The 19115-nt window shown below is 41.4% G+C and overlaps 1 protein-coding gene and 7 non-coding genes across 9 annotated transcripts in view; all 8 read left to right on the top strand.

Moving 5' to 3' along the window:
- The window catches only part of LOC146966800 (cadherin-20-like), an 86972-nt gene extending 71889 nt beyond the window's left edge, over positions 1 to 15083 (top strand). For both annotated transcript variants that reach the window (XM_085763149.1, XM_085763150.1), the window contains exons 8-12: positions 2710 to 2846; positions 4534 to 4655; positions 5129 to 5246; positions 10336 to 10587; positions 13034 to 15083. In XM_085763149.1, the coding sequence (XP_085619275.1) occupies positions 2710 to 2846; positions 4534 to 4655; positions 5129 to 5246; positions 10336 to 10587; positions 13034 to 13554 (1150 nt within the window). In that variant the 3' untranslated portion in view covers positions 13555 to 15083. The remainder of the gene's footprint in view (positions 1 to 2709; positions 2847 to 4533; positions 4656 to 5128; positions 5247 to 10335; positions 10588 to 13033) is intronic.
- Positions 5715 to 5786, top strand: trnae-uuc (transfer RNA glutamic acid (anticodon UUC)). The gene has a single exon. It is a non-coding gene; the product is annotated as a tRNA-Glu (tRNA).
- On the top strand, positions 5964 to 6035 carry trnae-uuc (transfer RNA glutamic acid (anticodon UUC)). The gene has a single exon. It is a non-coding gene; the product is annotated as a tRNA-Glu (tRNA).
- On the top strand, positions 7249 to 7320 carry trnae-uuc (transfer RNA glutamic acid (anticodon UUC)). The gene has a single exon. It is a non-coding gene; the product is annotated as a tRNA-Glu (tRNA).
- Positions 7725 to 7796, top strand: trnae-uuc (transfer RNA glutamic acid (anticodon UUC)). The gene has a single exon. It is a non-coding gene; the product is annotated as a tRNA-Glu (tRNA).
- On the top strand, positions 8095 to 8166 carry trnae-uuc (transfer RNA glutamic acid (anticodon UUC)). The gene has a single exon. It is a non-coding gene; the product is annotated as a tRNA-Glu (tRNA).
- trnae-uuc (transfer RNA glutamic acid (anticodon UUC)) lies at positions 8394 to 8465 on the top strand. Its single transcript has one exon. It is a non-coding gene; the product is annotated as a tRNA-Glu (tRNA).
- On the top strand, positions 8751 to 8822 carry trnae-uuc (transfer RNA glutamic acid (anticodon UUC)). The gene has a single exon. It is a non-coding gene; the product is annotated as a tRNA-Glu (tRNA).
- Positions 15084 to 19115: the final 4032 nt, after the last annotated feature.

Raw genomic sequence — 19115 nt, 5'->3', positions numbered from 1 at the left:
TGAAACACTACATTTATGAACTGCATCCAATTTAAAGGGATAGTTCAACATTTTGGCATTGGCCATTGCCATAATCCCTATAGTTTTAGGAGTAGGTTCGTTACCTTTAATTGTCGGTGCAAGCTATTTTTAGAACGGCGGAGCAGAGACATGTCCTAGCAATATTGAGATAAGTGAACCTGTATGCGATAACAAGTTTGGTATTCCCAGTACAGTATGTCCCTGCTACTATAGTCTGCCAGTGATGCTGTTTAGTCTGCCATTTATTAAAAAAATAAATAAAAAAGAGAGCGAGAGAGAGACTTCTGCCAAAAGTTCTGCCAAAAACTGATATGTCTGTCTGGTCACTGAGTCTACAAAATGTTTAATAAAATGTATTGTATTTATATCAGTTTTGGAATCTAAACTCTATCAAAAACCCTGACAGGAGTTTATATATTTCCCTTCCCTTCACTTCCAGCCATAGAAAATGTTTTTCAAACCTATCACACACCGTCCACAGCTCCTGGGTGGAAACCGCTGCTGTACGCTCTTTGATGTTTTAGTAACTCCAGTGATGACAATTTACTGAGGAACTCTCCTGGAGAGAGAGGAAGAGAGAGAGGGAGAGAGAGAGAGAGAGAGAACCACTGATGCAGCTAAAGCTCCAATCTGAATATCATGTTTCACTGAAATCCCCAGAGCTGGCAGCGTGCTCTGGCGGTGCATCAGTAAGAGATTTTCAAAAAGCCAGTTTGGAGAGTTGCGGCACAAGTGGCAGAAGAGCTGAGGAATCAGTTGAGGGTGAAGGTGAAGAGCCGAGGCCGGGTACTGCAGCAGCAGCAGCAGCAGCAGCAGCAGCAGCAGCAGCAGCAGCAGCAGCAGCAGCAGCAGCAGCACAGGACAAATAAGGACAAAAAGCAGCAGCTGACCTTCAGCCTCTGTCTGTCTCATTTCCATTTTACATACTTCTCATCCTTTACCAACTGTAGCATGACTGGCAGATATATCAGAGCCCACACACACACACACACACACACACATACACATTTTCTAACCTGCTGTTTCTCACATACACACATATATAGACTGCAGCCCCTCCTCATGCTGACTGTGGGAGGGGGTGATATTAATAGAGATCCTTCAGGGAGATCCTTGCCAGTCACAACTGTTCCCTGTCTGTCGCCGCTCGGTCCAACGCACACACACACGCTGCATAACGGCCCCACAGACATGAACATGCGCATACACACACTACTGTTAGAGTGACTGTAGTACAACAGTGTGACAAAACCAGTGTCAGTGGTTTATTAAACACTGCAGATGGAATGGAGTTACATATGTTAATGAGTCATTTAAAGGCAGCAGCTTAAGGAGCTGGTTGCAAACCCCAGAACAGGCTGGTTAATGATATTTCAGTGCAGTGGTTCCCAACCTTTTTTGGCTCGTAACCCCATTTTGACATCACAAATTTCTGGTGACCCCCGATCACGTCATGTGATATTTTTATATGCTGCATTTCACAGCACAAGTATGGAATACTGTTGTTTAAGATTGTGTGTGATGGTTTTAATCATACATTTAAAAAGAATAATGATTAGTTAAGAGAATATTTTCATTAGTCATTTTTTTATCAATTACTAGACATTTCAGGCGACCCCATTTGTATTCCAGGCGACCCCACATGGGGTCCCGACCCCAAGGTTGAAAAACACTGTGCGATGCATGTAATGGAAGTTATTATTGTTGTATGATTATTTTGTTGAGGATGATTTTAACTTTTAATTCCGAATCTTTCTCACTTTGCGGTTTTATTATGTTGTTGTTATTTTATTACAGACAGTTGATTTGATATGTTTTATTCCTGTTGTACAGCACCTTGTAACTTGTTTCTGAAAGGTGCTATATAATTATTAAAGTTATTATTATTATAATCAGCTTAGTCAGATGCACCCCACAACATCATCATGCTGCAAAAAATATATAATATGGAAGTTGAGATCATTATAATTATCATGGGTGATATACAGATTATTGGTAGGTTGGTACTAGGATTATGCAGGTTATAAATTGGATTTTGACTTTCCTGTCAATGATTTAGAAGCAGAAACCAGGTCTTGACTTTGGTTTTGAAAAATAATTTAAAACATTAAATCAACTAAAGATGTGAATTAACTAATCAACTCCTCTTGGAGCTGATTTAGTTCTGACTCACATCCACGCCTGCACCTCTTCCAGGAGAGGGCAGCTTCAGGTGAACTCAGTCCATGTGGGAACATATCATGGTTGCGTAAACAGGTTTCTGCTCCACAGCCTGGAAGAGGATGTGCTCTACATTCTCCTCTTCTGTGTGTGTGTGTGTGTGTGTTTGTGTGGCTGTTGTTGCATGTCACTCTCAGAAGAGTGTTTTGGAAATCAGCCTGCGGTGGCAGGAGATGAGCCAGGGTGGCACACTGCAGGTCTGTGTATCCCCAGCATCGGTTTGGCAGAGGAGGCAGATACTCTGATTAAGCCTTATCTGCAGCCGCTCCTTCTTATTGTGCCCTCAGAAGCTGCCAGCCCGTCGCCTTATCGCACAGATACACACGCGCGTCGCATGCTTATATTGTGTGTGTGCAGATGGGTCGCCCTCAGATAGGATTACAAGATCCCAAAAAAAAACACACACACACACAAAGATTTTTACACTTCATGCAGCGCTGATATTCACGTGACATCCTGTGCCACCAGGTATTCCATCGAGAAGTCCAGCGACCCTGAGAAGTACTTCTACGTGGAGATCACTACCGGGTCACTGATGACGGTACGTTCACTGGACCGAGAGGAGATCGGCTGGCACAACATCACAGTCCTCGCCATGGAGATGAGTACGTCACATGCACAGACACACAAACACAAACACAGACATGATCTTGACCTTATCAAGTTGTTGTTGTCTCTATTTTGGCACCTGAAGAGCCTTATTTTGATTCACATGTCTTGTTTTGTTAAATCAACAGTTTGGAATCCAAAGATTCTCAATTTACAGTGATTTTAAATTGAGAACTATAGGAAATTCTTGAAACAAAAATAATCCCTGGTGTTAGTTGATTTATAAGAACTAAACTCCAGACAGCATCAGCATCATGAGATGGAGATTTATTCTGTGTTTATACACAGATGAGCGAATATACTTGCACAGATGCAGAAGCCGTGATTTTGGAAAACAGGCTCCTGCAGAGTTATGTAATGTAGAGCAGGAGATGCCCTACAGATCCACGCACAGCTGGCAGCACCGAAAGTCACCTTCATGCTCCCTCCCTTTTGCTTTGTTTGTCTGTTTGTCTCTTTGTTTGTTAGACACACCTAAAAGGAGACAGTAATTGAATTAATGACTAATTAAATAAGTTCCTGTGGTGGCTAATTAAAGATGTGATGGAGATGAAGAGGTTGAGGGAGGTCAGAACAAAGCAGTTAAAGTAGCTGGAACAAAATAAAACTGATTAGAAACAATGGATTAGGCAAAAATAGTAAATATCTGTGTATATATATATATTTATATATTACATTTAAAGTTCTGATTTGAGGTAAAAACTCATAATATTCTGATATGAAGTTGTAATTATATGAGAAAATGCCTCTATGAGAATTATTTTTGTTATATTACAGAGCGGAAGTTAAAATTTAGTTTTAAAATGTCATAACATTATGAGGAAAAAGTTAAGAATTTAGGAGAAAAGTCATCACACCACAATATAGTTGTTATTTTATTAAAGATTATTTTTGTTTAAATGTAAAGAATAGGAAACAGAGTTATTACCTTTCATGAAAAAAGTTCATAACTTGCAAAATATAGAATTAACAGATGTTTAATGTGACATTTACGAAACACAGTCCATGTGCATCCAAATAAGTCCAGAAGGAATTCAGTCATCATTCATTTTAATTTTTAAATCCACTGAAAAACCCCCTCTATCTGGAAAAAATTGATTAAAACTTGATTTTATCAGCTTCATTTAGAACAAAGCTTTATTTTGATGAACCCAATCAATCAATATTCACATTTGCTTTGCTCTGTACTTTTCTAATAGATTTTTTAAAAGTGCTGATTTCACTTCATGTGGGTCAAACCTCAGATGTAACTGCTGCGCTTTCACCCTGGACATTAAACTACTTCACTCCGACCCTCAAACTCGCACACATACACACACGTTAACATGAGACGGCTTGAGCTCCGACCTCCAGAGCCAAAGTCACGCCGGTGATGGATCGATCATGTGATGAAACCTGAGAAAGTAGTTACTGGCCACTAATTGCGCTTCTATTGCCTATTACACAGCTGGTTAAGGTATGCAAATTGCTGATTGGTAATGGAGAATAATAGAATTGTGATCTAAGCGTGAGAGGCCCCTAATGTGCCGCAGGCTCGCTGTAAATGAGGGGGAGATTAAGAGAGGCGCAAAGTGAGCTAAGCAGGTTCCCCAAAGAGTCATTTATCTGAGTCCATCGCTGCATCTTACAGCTTCTGACCAATTTGTGTTTACTGTATGTGTGTGTGTGTGTGTGTTCCCGCAGACAACCCAAGTCAGATCGCAAGTGTGTCTGTAGCAGTGAAGGTCATGGACGTGAATGATAATCCTCCCATGCTGACGCGCTACTTGGAGGCTTATGTGTGTGAAAACGCCAAAGCAGGGCAGGTAAGGAAACAAAATCATCTTATTCATTAATTTGATAAGGACAGTGATTGAAAAATGGGGAAAACAATGAAGAATTAGTGATATATTCTTCTCCGCCACCTAAATCCTTTGAGAAAATACATTCTTTTTTACTCCACTACATTTTTACAGTTATAGATTTGACACACAGAATGTTTTAGTCTCTAAAAGCATGCTGCATTGTAGTCATTCCTGATTTACTGATTGCTTGAGTTTATTCAATGCCAACAATCTGCATTGTAAAACAGCACTACGACTGTAAATCCTCACGGGAGCTGCAGCTGCTCCAATCTATATAATGAAATATGTTTATCATAGTGAGAGGAGGGATGTAAATATATTACACACTGATGAAAAGGCCCACGTTACGTAATATATTGCTTACACGGCCGCAGCTGAAGATGAATCAGTGACTTTTTCCCACCGGGCTCTGACTGTGTGTTGATGTAATCCAGCTGATCCAGACGGTGACAGCGGTGGATCCAGATGAGCCGCTGGGTGGACAACACTTCGACTACAGCCTGGCTCCGGAGGCCGCCAACAACCCCAACTTCACCCTGAGAGACAACCAAGGTAAAGAGCAGTCCAGACGAGTCGGCTCCAGACAGTGACGCAGTTCAAGTTTGGCATTGTGTCTGTGTTTTGTGGGATCGTAGCTCTGAAGCCACACGTAGCATCAAAACATCATCTGTCTTCGCAGCACTTCTCCATATGGAAGATGATGCCTGAGGGGTGATGCAGCAGAGTCCCTTCATCATCCTCTATCACCACGCTCCCTCTGAGCTTCGGCTCCGTTCACTTTCTTTTCTGTTTTGCGCTGTAAACCACACAGCAGAGTTCCTCCGAGTTACTGTGTAGAGTTAATGTCAGCAACAGCGAGGGTTCCCACATGGTCACAACAGGGGTTCAGATATAAAACCCATTTTAGTGGTGTTAGAAAAAAAAAGGAAACACAAGGTAATGTAAACAAAAATCATAGCAGCAGTTTTTTTTGTCTTTACTGTGTGCTAGTGTGTGAAAAATGTAATCCAGGTGACACAGTCCCATATGGTCTAGCGGTTAGGATTCCTGGTTTTCACCCAGGCGGCCCGGGTTCAACTCCCGGTATGGGAATTTATAGGTTTACCTTTGTGTGCAGTCTCAGAGTCAAGTTAATAGTTGTTCTCTGAATAGTACCAAAATACTTCCACACACCTTTAAGTGCTACTTGTAATTTATACACTACGCTTGTGTTTTCTAATGACTCCTGTGCAGAATCAAACCTCCTCTATGTACTGTAGGTACTTGTCGTCCCATATGGTCTAGCGGTTAGGATTCCTGGTTTTCACCCAGGCGGCCCGGGTTCAACTCCCGGTATGGGAACTTATTCCTTTCTTCTCCATGTGTAACTGAATGCAAACAACTTAGGTTGATTTATCAAGTCGGTGGTTGTTTGCTTGTGTAGGGAAGGAAATATCTAGAGACGTGTAACAGCATCTCCAACAGTATTCTGTCTTTGGTGTTGGAATGAGGTTTTCAAAGTAAAGTAATTATTTGATCTGACTCCATTTAAAAATAAGTAAATACCCAGTTAATAGTTAACCAGTAGTTAGAGATATTATCATTTTAAGAATTCAACTAACTACTTCTTAACATGGAAGAATAAAGTATTCAGAGGTTAGAGAACATAGCGCCCAGTGAAACTTACCATAGAACTAAGACTCTTTGGGGATACAGTATTTAACTAATCCTCACCTTAGTTCAGGGATGGCAGATATGGACTTAAACTATTCAGTGACCTTAACATAGAAGAACAGCCCTGACACCTGGGTTGAGATATTCAGAGGTTATAGAACATAACTCAATAGTTAAAGAACATGATACTCAATCTTTTCTATTCCACTCAGAGGTTAAGGGTGTAAGTGTTACCCAGTGAAACTTACTATATAACTAAAGACCTAATAGGTATCTGATAACAGATCTTTAACTACTAGAATAAGAATCTCAACAAGACAATATTAGAAATTGAGTGGTTAACATTCCAGTTTATTGTGATGCACAAAGTGAACAAACTATAGGCAATTGTATCAACACTTAAGAAACAGATAATGCAACACACTCAATGTGTGGGAGCTAAGCAGATCAACTCAAAGGTGAGGTTCTTGCTCTTTCCTTTAAATATCCAACCAGAACAAAGACACTTCTAAATATAAAATGAGATTTTGCAAAGAGACACCATTCACATCTAAAGACCTTCGATCATCAGGGGTCTTTTCACATGATAATGAAGTACTTAATCCTTTGTACTTCTCACACTGAGACCACCATACATACAACGCTTCAAGGGGGAGTCAGGTAGACAGGAGGTGTTAAGGAGACACTTTTTTTTTTTTTTTAGAGTGATGAGATACAGTCCCCAAATGGTAACCTAGGTGGTTGATAACCAAAAGGCATAAAATTGTTTCAGAGACAATATTTCAGGGTGGGGGTCAGACTGTCTTACACTTGAAATACACTTAAATAGCTCAAGTGTTGTGTTCCTCAGCTTCAGTGCAGTTGCTCAGTAAGAGGAGCACCTCAAGACAAGAGCCTGTCATCCCATATGGTCTAGCGGTTAGGATTCCTGGTTTTCACCCAGGCGGCCCGGGTTCAACTCCCGGTATGGGAACTTATTGATTTACCTCTGCTGAATAACAGCAATGCAGTCTAAGAAAAGTCTTAGAGAAAAGTTAGCAAGACAGTGGTTGTTGTCTTGAAATCCACTTGAGCTATGATGTGTTCTACAAAGTGTTTTGACCCAAATGACCAGCCCCCCTCTCAGTATTGGGGCAGCCTTCCAACACTGAGAAAATTCTAAGTACTCTGACTTTGAGATTGTTGTTCTCTTGAAATCCACCTCAATAAGTCATAGTCTGAAGTATGATGAACACATCCTATGTTCTGCAGAACACCCAAAATCACTTCCCTCCCAACAACTGTCCAATATTGTGAGAAAGTTCAAAGAACTTCCACAACTTCTATGAATCAAAGCTGTAGCTTCTGTCTAGTTGCTCTAGAGTAAGGGTGATGTCATCCCATATGGTCTAGCGGTTAGGATTCCTGGTTTTCACCCAGGCGGCCCGGGTTCAACTCCCGGTATGGGAACTTATGTCTTACCTCTGCGTAACTGTATACTCTCAGAGTCAGGTTTACAAATCAGTGTCTGTTCCAGCTTACTCCATTTCAAGTACAATTAACATGTGCTGTTCTCTGCAGGTTATAAATAGTAGACTTTATCCACTTGGCTATAGTTCCCTTCCCAGTATTGGAACAGGCTTTCAACATTACAGAAATTCTAAGTAGCTACATGCACATTAAGGCTTTATGTAAATCTTGTTTTTTCTCATGACTATAGCTTCAAAGTTGCTCTGCGAGAGGAGCACCTCAAGAGACTGGTATATGGTCCCATATGGTCTAGCGGTTAGGATTCCTGGTTTTCACCCAGGCGGCCCGGGTTCAACTCCCGGTATGGGAATCTGTGTCTTACCTCTGTATGTGTTCTTGGCATCAGATTAAAAACGTATGTAACACAATATGCTCTGGAAATGGCATGTCTAATCTTTCCCATACCTCCACATTTAGACCTTCTTGTCACTTTTTTTGCAGTGATTTTTTACATTTTTCCTCATGACTCTTATGATGAATCAAAGCTTCAGTGCTGTTGCTCTGGCAGAGGAGCACCTCTATGGAGGTTGTGTGTAGTCCCATATGGTCTAGCGGTTAGGATTCCTGGTTTTCACCCAGGTGGCCCGGGTTCAACTCCCGGTATGGGAAGTTATGAAATTACCTCATTCATTAGGGACAAGTTAAATCACTTGTTCCTCTCTTCAACTCCACCTTACCTGTGTGCGTAACTGTATAAAAGCAACTTCAGTGGGTCATAATCTATGAATGAACATTTTCTGTGTTCTGCAGGTTATGAATAGTGAACTTTATCCATGTGATTATGGTTCACCTCCCAGTAATGCAGTTCAAAGGACTTCCACATCAAGTCTTGTAACTTTGTGCACAAATCATGTTGCTCTGGCAGAGGAGCACCTCTATGGAGGCAGTGTGTAATCCCATATGGTCTAGCGGTTAGGATTCCTGGTTTTCACCCAGGCGGCCCGGGTTTAACTCCCGGTATGGGAACTGTTGTTTGCAAGACTTCCATTCAACCATTGATTGTATTACCACACAACCCACTCAAAAAGGCCATTTGCATTGCCAGCTACAATACAGCATACTTGTATATGAAGATGGCAACTGCACCAATAATCCATTTGGCTTTACTCTACATTTGAGCATCGGCTTGTAGCTTAACTATCCATATGGTCTACTCTAGCAGATAGGATCCCTGGTTTTCACCCAGTGGCCCGGGTTCAACTCCCAGTGTGGGAACTCTTGTTGAAGCTTTATAAATACATCACAGGGAGACTGACTTCTGCAGGAACCCTCTGTTATGATAGTTATCAAGGTTAAAAATGGAGATTTAAGGACCTGTTTACATTCAACAAATAATGAATAAATGGTTGTTGTAGTCTCTGAATGACTGGCGACCTGTCCAGGATGTACCCCACCCTCACCCTACGTCAACTGGGATTGGCTCCAGCTCCCAAGCACTCCTGCACAGATAAACTGTGTAGACAATAGATGGTTGTTGAAGTTTAAAATACATAAATATTAGCTGGAATGAAGGTAATATAGAGTACAGTTAAATCCCAGGGGGTTATCAGAAATGTTGCACATAGGCATTTAGTCACCTAACTAAAGTATTTTTAAAGGGATAGTTCAACATTTTGGCAAATTGGCCCATCACCATAATCCCTATACTCATAGCAGTAGGTTTGTTACCTGTAATTGTTGGTACAAGCTATATTTAGAATTTTACAAGACAGAGTTGTTTTCGAGGCAAATGCAGAGACTGCTTGCAAAGAAACTGCCCCCGATGGGAACGTGCATCAGAGGTTTTGCACGAAAACAACTCTGTCTTGTAACGTTCCATTATTATCTCATAGCGTGGTGAATTTGCAGGTCACAACTTGTCCACAAGAGCGTGTTGGAGTTGTTGGATTGTGTATTTGATGAGTTTGATGAGGGAAACCAAGAAATCCCATCCGTAGCGTAGCTCTGAGCAGCTAGTGGCTCTGCTCCGCCGTTCTAAAAATTAAAGGTAACAAACCTACTGCTATGACTAGGGATTATGGCAATGGGTGAAATGCCTAAATGTTGAACTATCCCTTTAACAGCCTGTAACACAGCATCAACCAGGAAGAATATACATTTTCTATGTGACGCCATACAATAGAGATGAAGTTGATTTTGATTGTGAGAGACTCCTCAGCTGGTTTTATAAGTTGACAGTATGTGTCAGAATAACAAGCAGTGAGGAATCGCTGTTAAAATGCTCCATGTAACAACTTCAGTCATCACCTCATCTTCGAAGCTGTACAAATGTTCAGTTCACAGCATCCCTTACATGTATCTACCATGACCGTGCTCATCCCACCACAACCTGTAATCGTGGACATATACTGCTTCTACCCTGTTATCTGTAAAAGGCAGCCATTGCAGCATCAGTGATCTGAGCTCAGCAGACTCCCAAACGTCTCAGTGTCTCAGTGTGTTAACTCAACCTTTCCCTGACCTCTTTGTCTCTTTCTAGACAACACAGCATGGATCTTGACCCGACGCGGAGGCTGGTCACAGCAGGACCAGACCGTGTTCTACTTGCCCATCTTTATCTCCGACGGCGAGCAGCCGGTCCAGACCAGCACCAGCACGCTGACCATCCGAGTATGCAGCTGCGACCACGAGGGCAACGTCATGTCATGCAACGCCGAGGCCTACAGCCTGCCCGCCAGCCTCAGCAGAGGAGCCCTCATCGCCATCCTGGCCTGTATCTTCGTCCTGCTGGGTGAGTTGTGATGTGCCGCTGTGTCAGTGTGCAGAGAGGAGCCAACCGGCCTTTTTGTCATGTAATGATATTTAATCTGATTCAGAGTCAGACAAAACCTCAAACAGCAAACACGGCTCCTGCAGGTTTCAAAATGCCTGAAAAAGATTCAAACACTTAGGAAATAACCAGAGGCTGTTAAGAATTCTGTTTTTTTTTTACATTTCTTACTTTGTGGAATGACCAAAAAGGATGTATTAAAATTAATTCTTTGTAAGAAAGCTTAGACCCCTGCAGAAACCCTACTGTCAGGACCAGCCTTTCAAACAATGACAAAAGTGAGTGAGGCTCAGAATGAAGACAAAAAATAAGTGATTTATTTGAAAATAGAAGAGTTAATGGGATGTGGTCACAAGTTAATTCAATGGTGAATGTGAAAAGAATGCCAGAAAACATCAGGACCAAGACCAGTTATTTCCAGACTCAGCTGATCAAAGGACCTGCTGCATGAGAAGAATAGAAAACTAAAACAGAAGCTAAAGCAAGATGAGTCAACTGTCAGACCTGGCTTTAATCCATCCTTTGCAATATTAGATTTTGTGTTTTTGTTTTCAAAAAGGTGAAAACAGTCACCTTCCATACTAAACTCAATTTGGGTTTTATCAGATTTTAATTAGATTTTCTCAAAGGCCAAGAACAAGTGTGTCATGTCAGGGCTGGATACATTTTGTTTTTAGGTTGTTAATCTATCTGCCTTATCTCAGTAATAAAATTGGCACAAACATTCACTTGGATTCAAGGATGGACTCATATGAATTTGGCTGTCACAGGTCAAAGGTCACTGTCACTGCAAAACTTCACACAGAGACAAACACTTATTATTGGCTAAGACTCTGGATGAACAGGGATGTAACCTGAAACTAGTCTGAGTAGTGTAGGCAGACAACTCTGACAGTTTTACCTTTTTTTCACTGGGTTGAGTCTCACATATTGAAAAACATTATATATTTGAAGAAGAAATACTGACAAGTCACTGTAAAGATTCAGATGTGGATGTAATGATGAAAATGTCTGATATGACTATGTCCGTGAGATGTTTGGCGGGTTCCCCTCAAACAGCAGCACAACCAGTGATATGTGAGAGTTTAGGTGAAACCACTAAATAACACGTAGATGGATCCCCTCCTCCTCTGAAATCAGAATTATTACGTCTCTTCGACACAGTGAGCTCACACTCGGAGCAGCCAAAGATGTTTTAAGTTAATTTATTGCTCCCTCCCTCCCAGCGGAGCAGAGTGAGTCAACGTGCTGAGCCGTCCCGCTCACAGTCACCAGTCTGCAGGGAGAGATAAAGTGGGTTCACATCAGCATCCAAAGGGGAAAAGACAGTGTGATGCCACAGGGCAGCCGGTGCTAATGAACGCTAGACTTTTGCCAGGATGCAAAAAGAAAGCCGTATTTAATCCTGCACCAATCGTGTCACACTGGGAGATGCCTTATAGCTGCTTCTGCTTCTCACGCTCCTGCGGTGTGTCTCTTCTACTTCCCTGTGTTTCACATCCCTCTTCTATCTTGTTCTTATGTTGTGAGCAAGTTTGCAGCAATAAGCCAGTAACTTCTCATCTAATAAAATGCTAAAAAAAAAAAGAAAGAAAAACGCCCTAAAAACATTCATACTCATCAGTCCAGCACAGTTCATGTTTACAGTCTACCTCAAAGTTGATTTTTTTTTCACTTTCGAGGAAGTATCACATATACTGAAGATGATTTAAAACAAGGCCGCCTCCTCCCGGGTCTCTGTTTTTTTTTTTGTTTTGTTTTTTTTACAACAATTAAAAATACAGTCTGACCAGGAAAATTCTGTATTAATTTTTCATGTATCTTGATAAGATAAGATGAGCTAATCCTTTATTCGTCCTACAGTAGGGACAGTGGGGACAATAGCAAAGAACTGTATAGCACAGAAAATAAATACCGAATAGCAACAGCAGCAAAAAGAAAGCAGTATTTGTAATAGAGTATGATTAATGAATTATAAGAAGAAGAAAAAATATATATATATATATATATACACACACTCTACATTGATGTTGTCAATTAAGCATTTTGTCCAAATCATTAAATACAAACAAGGCATGTTTAGAATGATATAGATTTTTTCTTGCGATGTTGGATGGTGGGTCCAGGTGGCCATTGACTGGTTTGGGGGCGTGGCTGAGACTGTTGTGACATCACAAAGTTACAGAAGTCCTGATGGCATGTTTTAAAGCTCAGTTTTTTTTTAATACAAGCTGTGTGTATTTCTCTGTGGACTGAGCCTTTAACACTTTCACAGTATTAATATAAAAATTAGACTCATTACAATATATAAACAGCTTCATAAGATATTGTTATTCCACAATAAAGCTGTTTTGTAGAAGACTAGTACTACAGTACATTGATTGTTTTATTTTTTTCTTTACAACAGTGATGATCCTGCTGATGCTTTCCCTGCGGACTCATCGTAAAAAGCCCTACCTGTGTGACGAGGAGGAGAACGTCCACGAGAACATCGTGCGCTACGACGACGAGGGCGGCGGCGAGGAGGACACCGAGGCCTTCGACATCGCCGCCATGTGGAACCCCCGCGAGGCGCACCACCACCTGGGCAAGATGAGACAGGACATGCTGCCGGAGATCGAAAGCCTGTCGCGTTACGTCCCGCAGGCGTGCGTGATGGGCGGCGGCGGCGGGGACAGTAACGTCCACGGGTACGTGCTGGCCAAGCTCCTGGAGGCCGACATGGACCCGTGCGCCCCGCCCTACGACTCCCTGCAGACCTACGCCTACGAGGGCGAGGGCTCGGTCGCCGAGTCGCTCAGCTCGCTACAGTCGGGGACCTCGAACACCGACCACGAGTACGACTATCTCAACGAGTGGGGACCTCGTTTCAAAAAGCTCGCCGAGATGTACGGCGTGCTGGAGACAAACAGTCCTCCCATGTGGTAGGACTCCCGAACCTTTGCATTTTTAATCTCAAACAAACTAGACCGACAAAACCAGACGAAAAAGAGAGACAAAAACAAATCAGAGAGGTGACAAACAGTGTGTGAGGAAGAAACAATAAAGCCAGGATCTGCTTACGTCCACATCCATGACTGTTAGCACTTGAATTCCTGCCGAAGCCTCAATTCTCTACAGCTTTGGAGGCCTGAGATACCCACAGCAGCAGCAGCAGCAGCAGCAGCAGCGGCGACGGTGGCGGCGGCGGCAGCAGCAGTTGTGAGCTGGTTTTTAAATCTCCCCCAGAGGTGGGGCTTCAGAGACGGGCTGGATTGGCAGCCTCACGGGGCCCCGCAAAAGGAACGGCTTCAAAGCACATGTTAACTCCCCCGCCTGACCCAGCCACAGGCAGAGCCCCTTTGGTTCAAAGTGCTGAGCGATTTATGCCAGAGATGAAAAAACAAGAGAGCGGGGGCTACGTTACTCACAGCAGCACAGGAGACAAACTCTGAAATGCTGAGCCTCTGTTTTTGAGTAGGGTGCTTTTTAGCCACAACGCAGACGGACAAAAAAGTGAGGCGTCATCGCATGCAATCGGGGGGGGCGTGCTGTTCTTTTTCTGTTTCATCTGTGGGAGGTCTTAATTTATTTCTTTGTTTCATGTGCTGTATTTATATTTTTTGCTAACTTATTTGGGTACTTTAAACCAACCCTGTACTTAAAAACTGCCGCTATATGAGGAAAATCTTTGAAAGATCACATATTTGTTGTAACATACATGATGTAACTGCCCTTGTTTTCAGTCTATGTGAGAAAAAAAAGCATCTCTGAATGTCGCTAACATGCGCGGGAGATGATGCTGTAATCCCATGTGGGCTGTTTTCCGAGTTGAGATGTTTATTGTATTATTGTTTTTGTATCATCCGTAGCTCTCTGTATTGTAGCAGTTCTTTTTTTGTCCCCAAAAACACAAAGCAGTTAAACCATTCAAGAGGAGAGAGTGGGAAGCCATTTCCTTTTGAAAAAAAGATCTTTAGATGGACCTTGCGGTCAAAATTTTACCCAAGATGCATCCCTGTACCTGGATGAGCACATGACCGAGTCGCCTTTCATTTCGGATCCACCGCCGTGCCAACAAGAGTCCGACAGCAGTGAGGCTTGATCTGTCCTGTTAGAGATACTGTGTTTGTTTTTTTTTCCTGCCACCACACAGACGTGGCTTAATCCTCCATGAATCCTGTGGACTACAGAGACACTGATAATCTGCATTAAGTGCCAAATGTAAAAAGGACAAAAAAAAGACACTTTGGGAAGTAAAAAAAAAAGAAAAGAAAAACAATAAATGAAAATGCGCAAAACACAAACACCAAAAGACAAAAGGATTTTACGAAGTTGAAGGGAATTGATGATGGTACATTTTGATAATTGGACCGGGTGGAAGTTTTACTTGAAATCTATGTGGTCAGTCATGCTACAGTAAGTGGTATGTGAATGTAGATATTTTTTGTATTCTTGGTAATAAAAAGTTAAAAGATGATATTGCTTCTCTGTCTTCATATTGAGCAAATTGTCAGATTCGCAGCACTGATGCCAGAAGAGAAAAGCGTCCATCCTGAGCAGCTCCATGGTGAAGATTTCAGACTGGTCTGGAATAATAAACTACTTCTTTTGCCGGTAGAGAACATTATGCAATCCCCTGAAGCATGACAGAAATACCAGTCCTTCAAAAGATGTAGTTATTTAAATCTGCAATCACATGCTAAATTGTCCTCCAAAGTGTTATTGCAGATGATTCAGTTTTCATTACAGTTTCCCTTTAAAGTACTTAATTTGCATGACTTATTTTGTTTTGCAGTGATTATGCTTATCATTGATTAAAGGCACATCCCCCACAACGCCTGCAGTACCTGAGCCTCAAGCCTCTCTGTAGCACCTCACAAAATTGCCCTATGCAATTGCTTTCACCGTAACATTATATATGTATATATGAAGGATTGATATATTTGCCAATGGCAATCAATCAGGAGCCTCCATTTAATTGCTTGTGTCAATCAAAGTGATGAAGGACAGCAGGGGTGATATAAAAGGAAATAGAAGGACAGGCAAAAAAAAGAAGATGAAAAGAGAACGAGTTTAGGAAATGTAAAAAAAAAAAGAAATGGAGAATCAAAATGTTAATCTACCCCATGTGATATTTTCTACTACTTTGAATTTCCATTACCATTGCCAAAACAAAAACCCGAGAAATATCTCTGAGATCTGTGGTCTTGGCTTACAGTACCTGCTGGGCCCCATTCAGCAGTGAAATTGCACAGAGGACAATCTCATAATATTCCCCAGATTTAAAGTTTCACTTAAACGCCTCTCCACCCTCTGCATGCTAAGCAGCACACTTCAATTACACACCGGAGGTTTTTCTCTCATTTGTGTCTCTTTGTCTTAACTGCCCCCCAATGGCTCCACAATATCTAAACGTTTCTCAGCCTTTTACTTTAACGCCTTCTAACTTTAATTCACCGATAAAGTTAAGTCTGTGTGAGGACCAGCTGTGTCGGCCATTTTGTTTTGTATTTCTGCCACTGAGTTGTCGCAGGTGGTTCTATGCAGCTAATTGTACTTACAAAAAAAGGCCACTAGCTAACACATAAATTACATTAAAATATTAGAATAATAAATACCCAGCATGAAGGAATAATATGACACTTACGGGTATATGCCCTATTTATAGAGTTAAATAAAACATTGACACTTATGTGCAAAAAATCTGGCGACCGGCTCTGCTTAAAATCTCCATACGTTCTGGATTATAGCAGAATTTCCTGAGATCGCCACAACAGCACTGAAAACCTGCTTCCATTACAAACATTATTATCTTTGTGAAGCAGAGTTTTCTGCAGTGACAGCAGCAAAACGAGATTACAGAGTAGACTGGACACAAGGAACACCATCACCCCCAGATGACTGATTATATATTATTATGCTGAGTTGTGACAAAGAACATAACAGTAATTGAATTAAAAACGTTAAGAAAACCATTTTAAGGTTGTAGTTGTGTCACATCTAAGTTGCTTCATGTTAGATCCATTTAACCTTTTTGTTGCATGTCCAGAGTCATTATAAACTTATGCAATATTCAAAAAATAGATGCATTATGCATTTGTGGTTGCAAGTTATTATTATCTTATTTATCAGTTTTTTTTCTGTTGTGAAAACCCCGTGGACAGATCTCTCATGGAGGATCATGGAGGTCACTGCAGGTAAGCCAGAGGCAGTTACACAGTCTCTCTTTGTTTGTCTCCTCAGGCTTTCAGCCCAGGGGTTTGATATCCGTAAGTTGTCTTTTAGTAAGTAAAATGAGATTCCAGTTCACATGTGGTCTCCTCTTTTTTGTCTTAGTTTGCTTGTGACACCAAAAGCTGTTTTAACACCTATAGTTCATGTGCTTCAGGCCATATCAGCTTGTGAACTTCAAGGGTTTCCCCTTGGTTCAGTTTATGTTCACACAAGAAAATAATCCACACAAACCACAGTGAATCATTACAAACCACAAGGCAATTATGTAAACACCGGAAGAGGTCTCATTTTGAACCAGTGTATAGTATGTCTGCAAGAGGAGCATTATACTGTACATGGAGTATACACTGGGCAAGTGCAGAGTTGGCATTTGCTCATAACTGAGGTAATGATCTGGACAATATACTATGCTCCTAGATAGGAGAGCCAACCAGCAGCATAACAGAGCTGTGTTTTACTGTCGCATCAAAAGGGCACTAATACGCAATTTTATGATTCACTTGGCTGACCTGTGGCTGTGGAATATTTTTAGTGTGTTTGCATCTAGGAAAAATGTGGTGCAAAGCAGGTGAAAACATGAAGTGCCAGAAAGGAAGATAAACTGCAGAAAACACTCTCTGAAGGTAAGATTTAAATGGATATCAAATTATTTTATCTATCACCTATAATAACATTATGGGAATATGGAGTACCACATGGCTCTCTCCTTGTCCCTCTACTTTTCTCCATATTTCACCCTTTGGCCAAATCATTCACAGTCATGGAATTCAACCCAGTGGTTCCACTGAGGTTACACTTAGCTGTATGTGCCTATAGAAGCTGGTGATTATCAGATGACTAATTTGGAGGGTATTTGTCTGCTGTGAAAAGATTACAAGTCTTATAATGTTTTGTACCTTAATTTGGATTTACACAACTCAAATGCTGGTTTTTGGCCCAACCCAACACAAACCAGTTTGATCAAGTAACATCTAGAATCCTGGCTGAGAATGCCACTGAAATCCTAATTCATGCCTTTGTTTCACCCAAGCTTCATTAATGTAACTCTTTGTTTTCTTGTCTGACAAAGTAAAAGTCTTAAAATGATTCGAACTGATGCAGCTATGACTCCAATTTGAGCCTTCCAGCACCTCCTACTGGAATCAGACCTCAAGGTGCTTTGACATGATTTGCCCTTTCATACCTGTTTGATCTGCTTAAACCTTATACTCTATTTCCTGCTCCCTGCTCCAAGAATTTAGCGCTCTTGTCTATTACAGTTTTAAAGACACCTGCTGGCCGCAGGTCCCTCCGCTTTTGAACAACCTCCCTGCTGACATCAGACTGTCTGACTCAGGCTTTCAAATCCAAATTTAAATTTTGTCTTCTTTGAGTTAGCAGCTTATTATTTTACAAATCAAGGCGTTTGTTCCTGTTACCACCTACAGTATAGCACCTATTGGTGGCCCCCAGTCTCAAATAATCAGTTAGGTCAATGTCCTGCTGTTCAGATCACTGTAAATCACTTCATTTTTTAGGCTCTGCACCTGGTTTTATCTACTCCCTATATCCATTTCCTTCTCTCTCCCATTACTCTCTGCAGCAGGTCGTCTTGTCTTCAGAGTTACAGAGTCTGGATCTGAAAGTGCAAACTACCTTCTTCATGACCCTGTTTAACACCTGCTAAATTTGCCAGCATTGACAAAAACTAGTTCTGTTATTAACCTTGTTTGTTACTTGTGCCAACCAGTCCACCTACACTGTAGGGACTCTGTACATATTATTTAAAAAACCAAGGTCTAGACCTCCTCTATTAGAAAAGTGCCTTGAGAGAACTTCTGTTGTGGTTCTGGTGCTGCACAAATAACACCTGTCTGGAGTACACCTGCTGTTTGAGTGGAATTGAGGTCAGATCATGTTCCCACCACAGACTAACTACTCCAGAGTTTGTTTTTTTTTTTTTTCTGGGACCAGACCAGGACTACCTCCCCTTAAGGGTCTCAGTGCAGATGTTCTGATCTGCACCCATGTGCGATTACTTTTTTTCACACCTGCCCAAATAATTTGCACCAAAGGGGTACCAGTGTGATTTAAGTAAAACATTCATAGTGTTCAGTTCATACAGGAAATTCTTCACCTTGGAAAAAGCTGTAACTTGCAAATGTTTTCTATTTTTATTTAATAGGAAATTCATGACATTGCCTTTCTCAAACTGAGACTGCACCATTTCAAAGCAGTGAGACTGGCACAGAGAAAAATCTCTCTCTCTCAAAAAAAAAGCCATATGCCATCCA

Source organism: Trachurus japonicus, chromosome 20, assembly GCF_045865225.1.
Source record: "Trachurus japonicus isolate A0001 chromosome 20, Traja_1.0".
Classification (NCBI taxonomy): Eukaryota; Metazoa; Chordata; class Actinopteri; order Carangiformes; family Carangidae; genus Trachurus; species Trachurus japonicus.
Note: the sequence above shows the minus strand (reverse complement) of the source record. Positions and strands in the feature narration are given on the sequence as shown.